Source organism: Engystomops pustulosus, chromosome 5, assembly GCF_040894005.1.
Source record: "Engystomops pustulosus chromosome 5, aEngPut4.maternal, whole genome shotgun sequence".
Lineage (NCBI taxonomy): Eukaryota > Metazoa > Chordata > Amphibia > Anura > Leptodactylidae > Engystomops > Engystomops pustulosus.
The window spans coordinates 189,695,497-189,704,495 of NC_092415.1; the positions used below are offsets into that span (position 1 = coordinate 189,695,497).

At 42.7% G+C, this 8,999-nt stretch overlaps 1 protein-coding gene across 4 annotated transcripts in view; it reads right to left on the reverse strand.

Moving 5' to 3' along the window:
- The window catches only part of ACBD5 (acyl-CoA binding domain containing 5), a 31,862-nt gene extending 23,094 nt beyond the window's left edge, over positions 1 to 8,768 (reverse strand). For 3 of the 4 annotated variants that reach the window (XM_072154103.1, XM_072154102.1, XM_072154100.1), the window contains exons 1-3: positions 8,631 to 8,768; positions 3,280 to 3,402; positions 989 to 1,109 (exon numbers count right to left, since the gene is read on the reverse strand). In XM_072154103.1, coding sequence (XP_072010204.1) covers positions 989 to 1,109; positions 3,280 to 3,355 — 197 coding nt within the window. In that variant the 5' untranslated portion in view covers positions 3,356 to 3,402; positions 8,631 to 8,768. The other variant, XM_072154101.1, reaches the window with a different exon arrangement.
- Positions 8,769 to 8,999: the final 231 nt, after the last annotated feature.

Here is an 8,999-nt window from a genome sequence, read left to right on the forward strand (position 1 = left end):
TGGAGCAACACGGAACCAAATCTTTTGAAAAATGATGGGAAAATTCAGCAGATCAAATCCTATTTTTTTCAATTACTATAAGACCATGGGGTCCAATGACTGTTCATGGCCGTGCTCCCATTTAGTCCTAATATGGTGCACTGTAAAATCTCCTTCAAGTCATTACTGCACCCCACTTTCTTTGTAATCCCCTGCTTTGACCCCTTTAAACCGGAATCTACCATTTGATTTCATGCATTATGAAACAAACATACCTTGAGAATGCTGTAGCTACACTGATGCAGAAACATATCTTGTTAAATGACAATGTGAACTGACTGGTTTTGCTGAAAAAACAATTATAAAATTATGATAATGAGGCTCTGTTGCTTCTCCTCTTACCCTTCTTATGCACTTCTCCAGGGAACTGTATTCATTGTGCTGTTCCTGACAGGCAGAAGTAATCAAACGCTGCACCATCCCCCAGCTGTTGTGTATGAGTGATCCAGCTCAGGTTGATTACTCTTGTCTGGACAGTTCAGGAAGCTTGTGTAGTGAATCCAACCCAGCTTTCCCAAGGTCCTGAATGTTATAATTGTTTTTTCAGCAGAACCACTCAGCTCAGGGATTTAACAAAATATGTTGCCGGATCAGTGTATCTACAGCATTCTCGAGGTATGTTTGGTTCATAATACATGAAATAAAATGGTAGATTTCCGCTAACTACATATCATCTTTCTAAAGTAAAAAATAATGTTTCCATTCAGTGACAGCATGCAGCGATATTGACAAAATTGAGAAATTGGAAAAAAAATTTTTATTAAAAACCAGAAACTCCTTTAAGAAGCCAGTAAACACACGGTGCCAATCAGCAAGCCACATTTGTAGATAAGCACCAGTACAAAGGTCAAAGGCTACAGCTTCCAGGCCACCAGCAGGCAGACTTTCATCAGTGTAATAGTGGAGTCTACTGTATATTACACAGCATCGCTATGGTATATGGAGTCACCATTTGTATCGGCCAACAGGGTCCCAGAATCCAGGTCTTTGTATATTGCACGGTCCTTGCGTCGCTTGCTTGTAGAAACTGTAGAATTTCAGCATCATGTCATTGGATGGCTGGAAGGATCCTGAAATGAGATATTACATATTCAGGAAGGTGAATCTTCAGGTGTGGATACATTCCACAAGTGGCCACGTACCTGGGACATCACATACCAAAGTAGTGAGACATTATAATACTCCGCAGCCTTGGAGGTGTTGTACTAAGTTTGATTATTATCCAGTGCAGAGAGTTAAATCTGTAGTTAAAGGGATTAACCCATGTTTAAAGGATAGGGGATAACAATCTGAACAGTACGGATCCGAATGCCGAGTCCCCCACTGATCACGAGAACGGGAGTCCCCTTCTCAATAATCGCTGGAGCGACAGGTTGAGTGTGCAATCCATTCAACATTATTGTAGTGTCTGGAATTGCAGAGCACAGCTCTGGGGGACTGCTAATCAATGGGGGTCCCTGAGGTTTAATAACCAGTTATAACACACAGGCAGTCTCCAACTTAAAGGAAATCTACCATCGGAGCATGCGTAGCTCTTTATCTTCATTCTCTTCTTCTTATGTTCCGGGAGCCTGTTATTTCTTTAAAAATAAGGTTTAAAAATATTCAAATGATCCTGAAGGGCTCATCTGAGCCCCACCCCCATGCCTAAATTATGCACTCCCAATCTCTGTTCTTGATCTGCCTATCCCAGGCAGAGAGAGATGTGTCTCTCTGCCTGGGATAGAGCAGACACAGAGCAGAGATGGGGTGTGCCTAATTTAGAGACAGTGGAGTCTGGAGGAGCTCCAATGAAACCCCTAGAGCCCTTCAGGCTTATTTGAATATTTTTAAAACCTTCTTTTTGCAGATATTTTCATAGATATATCCAAAAGCATAAGGCGAACCACTCCAGAACAGAGATAAAGTACTACACATACAAAGGTAAGTAGATTTCCTTTAAAGCAGAACCAGGAATGCAATTTTTTGCTGGTGATTTTTTATGTGGATTTTAAAAATGTCTTTGTCAGCATTTTGAATCATTTCAGTACTTTATATAAGCTTAATTCACATTACCTGACTCCCTGACAGCAGCAGGCGGCGATTCCCCTGGGAAGGAACAGCTGCAGCCTGTGTGTGCCGGTGTCAGTCTCCTCTCCTCTCATCCAGCTCCCTCCCCACTTCCTGTCTTGCACATTGAGCAGGCAGCGGAGAGAGTGGGATGATGTAGAGTAAAAGAATTCATCAGGGAGACACAGGCACTAGTGATGGGAGTTACAGCTCTTCTTAGTGAGCTGGCTCATAAGGCTCCGCTCACCAAGAAGAGGCGGCTCTTCTGGCTTCTGAACGGCTCCCTATTAAATTTATAATAGGGAGCCACATGCCAATGAATCACTGGACACCACACCACTTTTAACCTAATTTTATAGGGTTAAAGAGGGTGTGGTGAGCCATTTAGAGTCAGGGTTTAGTGAGCGCACACAGGCTGCAGCTGCCCTTTCCCTGGACTCACCACACACCGCTGGCCGGGAGCCAGGTAATGTGAACTAAACTTATTAAAAAAAGTAATGAAATTATTCAGATTACTGACAAAGGCATTTTTAAAACCATAGCATTGGGTATGGGAAACTGTCACCAGCTAAAAATGACATCCCTGATGCCAGGTTCATCTTTAGATCATTAGAGACAGACGAATCCTAGTTACAGATGGGGTCCTGGGTTCAAGTCCCAGGGTCAACATCTGCAAACAGTTTATATGTTCTCTCTGTGTTTGCGTGAGTTTCCTCCGGGTCCTCCGGTTTCCTCCCACACTCCAAAACATACTGGTAGGTTGATTAGATTGTGAGCCCCATGGGGACAGGGACCGATCAGACAAACTCTGTGCAGTGCTGCGTAATCTGTGTGCGCTATATAAATAAAGTTATTATTATTATTATTACAGATGGACCTCTCTTTCCCCATTGTGAAGGCCTCTTGATACTGGTAATTTATTGAATTTTAGTCCCAGGCTGCAATGAACAACATAAGAGTTATGAAATGGGTCTGCAATTAAGCTTTATTATTAACCCTTGTTCCCATGACAGCCCAAAATTATGAAAATCCTGCCACAGTGACCAACAAAAAATACTTGCCTGCAGTTACACTTACAGAATATACCATTTCTAACTTACATACAAATTCAAATTAAAAACAACCTACATCCCTTATTCTGTGATATCCTGAATACCTATACACAACATTCACCGTTTTCCTGGTTCTCACCATTTTTGGGCAAACTCTGGATGACGCTCACGGCCGCCTCAAATCTGGTTTGGTGAAGCGGTTTTGTGTCCGCCATGTTGTAGACGACGAGATCGCAAGGACGAGTCCTGAGAGATCAAATTGCTGGAAGACACAAAAAGAAGAATTTACCGTACAATTCTATGGCCACTAGTACAACTTATATATTAAAGGGGGTCATCCACTTTTGGAACATAATTGATATTGTTTGTGTAGTGAAAAGTGATTCAATTTCCCAATGTACCTTCTGTATCAATGCCTCATGGTTTTCTAGATCTCTGCTTGCTGTCCTTCTATAGAAAGCTTCTATGTTTACTTCCCGTGTATAGAAATCTGTCCCTGGTCATGTGATGTCACACAGGTGCACGAGCCGTTATATCATAGAAAGTAATAACAGCCGTGTGATACTAATGACTCCTGCACCTGTGTGACATCACATGACCATGGTCAGATTTCTATCCACTGGAAGTAAAGATAGAAGCTTTCCATAGCAGGACAGCAAGCAGAGATCTAGAAAACCATAAGGAATTGATGCAGAAAGTATATTGAGAAATTTACTCACGTAAACCACGTTAATTATTTGCTGAAAGTGGACAACCCCTTTAAGGATCTGTAATAGGGCACCATCACAAGTCTATAGGGTCCTATTGTACATCCCTGACCTCTAATTTCATGTCATACATAAATTCTACAATGTTACAATGTTACAGATACACAGGAGTATCCCATACAATCATGATCCGTGGATCAGACCTCCGAGAAGAAGATTCTGTGAGATACATTCGCCACCCAAAAAAGTTACATGCAGTAAATATAGACACGGAGAACAGATGGAGACTTTCCTTTACTAAAAATAACCAAGTAATTAGTAGGTTTTCTCCAAGAAACAATTATCACGTCTTGGAGGTGTCACACTAACTTGTAAGACGACTGAATCCACAGCGTGAGGACAGATGTACTGAGCCGCAGACTTATACTGAGACTTATACTTATAGGGGTATATGGGCACTGGGTCAGCGCTCTCCAACCTGTTCAGGATAGGGGATAACAGTTTGAACACTGGGATAATTTGGACCCTGACCCATTGCAAGAACAGGGGTCCCATTCCCCGTAGTTAATAAATCAGCAGGTAAAGCTTATGCCGCTCCATTCAATATCAGGTGATATCAGTTAAAGGGGTGGACCTGGGGCAGCATGGTGGCTTAGTGGTTAGCATTACAGCCTTGCAGCACTGGGGTCCTGGGTTCAAGTCCCAAGATTAACATCTGCAAAGAGTTTGTTTGTTCTCTCAGTGTTTACGTGGGTTTCAAACGAGTCCTCCGGTTTCCTCCCACACTCCATAACATACTGGTAGGTTGATGAGATTTTGAGCCTCTTTGGGGACAGGGACTAGTTTGGCAAGCTCTGTGTGCGCTATATAAATAAAGGAATTATTATTATTATTATTATCCGCACGACAAGGGACTCCCACCAACTATAAGTGGAGCAACTAATACTATGGGAATGTCAGAAATTACATGGCACAACGCTCAACTTTTTTCAGATCTCTCATTCACTGTCTATGATACCTGAGCGCTGTGCCCCGCAATTTCCGCAACTCCCTTACAATACAAAGAAACGGCAGGACATTTGCTCAACCTGCCACTCCACTCATTGGTGAGAACGGGAGCCCCATTCTCTGGATTGCAAGGGGCCCTGTTCTCGTGATTGCAGTCAGACCATCACCATTTAAGTTCTTATCCCCCATCCTGTAGATAAAAAATAACCCCTTTATCTATAGATGTAACTCCCTGTACCTGTGCGCACCTTAGGTTTTCACAAAGTAACTTCACCTTTATGTAGATTGTATCTGATGAATTTACATTCAAACGTGGACATTTTCTTAAGAAACAACTGAGACGTGCAAGAACCTGCTAAAAGTATATATATCCTGACATCATAGTGATGTATGATACAAGGAGTCCCCGCTGTACTTATGATTACTGTTGATCTTACAGGTAAGCAGGGACTCCTCACATCATCGCAGGTTGGTATACAGAGACTCAGCTGTGACGTCAACAACCTGAGGCTTTGGTCTGTATTAAGTTGTAGTGGGTGTGCGCTGTCAATGAAACATGGCTGGATCTCTCTATGGCCATAGTGGCAGTAAATGCGGCGCCGCATTGGACCAGAGGTAACTATTAGTTCTGATTTTTTTTTTTTTTTACAACATCTGGGTCAGGACATAAGGTAATTTACCAATATACACCTAGTAATATTTCTGCTCCGCTTTCTTGATAATGTAAAGTGAAGCCTCCTGTCTGTTACCTCATCAGCCGGAGATTCCTGTCCATAAAATGGCGGCAGATGGAGGGTCATGTGATCTCTAACTGTGCATAAACAACCGCCCTGCCAGGACCTTATGATAGTATTTATGAATATACGATTAAGGTCCTGGCAGGGCGATTGTTCATGGACAGATCGAGATCACATGACCCTCCATCTGCAGTCATTTTATGGTCAGGAATCTCCGGCTGATGAGGTAAAAGACAGGAGGCTTCACTTTACATAAAGAAAGCGGAGCAGAAATATTACTAGATGTATATTGGTAAATTATAAAAACATGAGGTAAAGTGGCCAACCCCTTTAACTACATTGAGGAATTTGGAGACCCACATTATCATCCTGTACTCTCTTATGTTTGCTCAAACTATAGGGCAGGGGCATTATTCTCTTTTTAGAAAGCCCACTGCCAAGAATAGGAGTTTGGTTTTCCAAAATGTAGCTAGTATGTACTAGCTACATTTTGGAAAACTAAACTCCTATTCTTGGCAATTACATGGTAATTACATAGTAATTACATGGCCCAAGTACATTTTACATGAAATGAATTCGTCTTGGGAAAGATGACAAACTGGTGGAGGCCTGGTGTGCATGTGGATGTTTCTTTACCATGTGGTAAAGTAACATCCACATATCATGTAAAATGTACTTGGACCATGTAATTACTACATGGTCCAGGTTTGATGATCACATGTACATGGGTCAGATTCACACAAGACTCCCTGGTCACTACACAGCAACCTGTGATATCCTGTGCGGTCTGACAGCACTCACTCATAGCCAACATTCACCATGTCACAGTATTGGAGCAGACAGGCTAGCCTTTACTCCTCATACACGTGCGTCCATCACCCCATCCCTTACCAGTTGACCTACCTTGGACTACTTTGGTCAGTACCAACCACTACATACCAGACTATCACACTAGCCATGCCACTATGGAGGTCCTCTAATCCAATTGTCTTGCTGTTATGGTCTACCCCCTGTCCAGGTTGGGTCGGATTCTTGCACTTGCTCATTATTCTTGCCTTCCACGCATCAACTTCTAGATCCAACAGTTCTCCTGTGGCCCAGTACATCCCATCCCTTGACAGATGCAATCATGACAAGATCATCAACTGTATTACTTAATCAAAGGGAATCTACCATCAGGGTGAAGGACTGTATGCAAATGAGCCTGTGGCCCCTGAGGCTCATTTGTATACAGTCCTTCATCCTGGTGGTAGATGCCCTTTAACCAATAAATGTTCTGGCTAGAGATGAGCAAACTTGAAGTTCTGGTTCAGCCTCTCGACCCGGACATATTGCCAGATCTTAACAGCCAATACGGCAAATGGATGCCTCTCACAACTCGCCATGGCTAGGATTGGCCAGTGGAATCATAGCCTTGGCTGCTTGATAGGGGCATTCATTTGTCGGGAACAGTTCTCCTGTTGCCTAGTACATCCCATCCCTTGACAGGAGCATTCATAATAAGATAATCGACTATATTACTTACTTAGAGATGAGCAAATTGGATGTCTATGCCCAGAGTTTTGCCAGATTGGTGTCCGAATAGTCAAAATGGCAAATGAACGCCCCAAGCAACTAACCATGGCTATGATTGGCCTGGGGGAGTTCATCTTCCATATTGGCTGTTCAGACACCTATCCGGAAATATGTCTCTAGTTCTGGCTGACCAGTAAATTATAAATATTACACACACTTACATTCCAGGATTGTAGCTGGACTTGAAGCACTGGAGGAGAGTCATCACACTGCTGTGTTCTTTGGTCTCTGCACTAAACTACACAGACACCTTCCCCGCTGATCTGAGTGATTGCTTTAGTGTTCTGGCAGAAGCTTTGCATAGCAAAGAGGTTGGAAGGAAGGGAAAAAAAAATCAAAAGAAGAACCTATATCAGTGTGAGGACTCTTCCAATAAGAGCTTGAAGTCCAGCTACAATCCTGAAATATACATCTATTTTTTAAAAGTCCTACTGCTACTCTCAACACACACGTAGGTGTGTATGAACAGGGTCCAAACAGAGACTAGAATTGTAGTTGTGTTGCTACAGCTCTGCCACTCAGCATCAAGCCCCCAGACGTCACCATCATAATAGTCATTAAAAACATACACGACAAAAGAAATATCATGTAACATTTCATGACTCTGTTTGCTGTCAGTGAATGCAATGTTAGCGGCGTACATCAAATATCAGGTCATCACAGAGGTCTGTCCTGTAACCACCTTAACCATTAATAGGAAGGAAGTCACCATGTCTCCCAACCCTAAGGGTGCACTCACACGTACCGTTTACAAGCACAGTGCTAGGACATGGGGCCTCGGCCCGATCACATATGCATTTCTATAGAAACTTAAGCGATCGGTAACCAAAATCCGGTGTCTTGCATTAAAACAATAAAATCGCATATACAATTGTGCCGAAGGTTTGTAAACACAGCACTACCGGTACGTGTAACCGCACTCTTAGATCAGTAGATGTACACAAGAAGATTTCTATTTCATGACATCAAGCAGAGAGATTGAAAACCAAATATATTATAAAGTTTTAGAACTACAGTAAAAGTAAAATAAACACCTTCAAATACCCAAAGGGAAATACAGAGACAAGTGGGCGGCCACCGGACCTCCAGGAAGGGGAGATCAGGAACCCCAGTATTGGTATCAAGAGGTTCCTTGCATCATTTAACATCAGGGGTACAGAGTAAGAGGTTTATAACATGTAAGTCAGTGGAATTCCCCTTTAAGCACCTGGTTATGGGTGCAGATTGAATTTTTATACTCACAACAGCATCTACAGAGGAGTGACATGAGCCATCACAGGCAGTGACCAGCAGCAGGACCCTGCAGCTTCATACCGTCACATATTGTTACAAAGGTCGGGGTGACGTGCGGCCGGGCACAGGAAACAAAACACACACTAGTAACCATCAGCTACAGCGGCCTATTATGGAGCCCACACAGCAGCTCAGACCGGACTAAGCCTGGACAAGGGAGAAGCCATCACCTGTGAAGACACCTGCAAAGCCCCGAGCCGTCATAGTGTCCCCATCTGTCATAACCCGCCGCAAAGCCTCACGGGAAATGTAGTCCTCAGGGAGATTCGCGAACACAGCAACGCGTGATCAACAAGGACTTTTTTTTTCTTCTTTCAAATAACTTTATTGAGAACGACATTTCCATGACAGCGACCAAATAAAATTGTAAACATTAGGGCGGCCATTTTGTTGTAGTGTGTGGTGTGTGATGATATCAAAGAGAGAAAAAAAGGCACACAGAACATTTTTTTTAACTGCTGTCAGTGACTTATTATTGCCTAGTTCATTGCTATTATAATTATATTGTTTCTTTATATGTTCTATATGGTGGACGTATA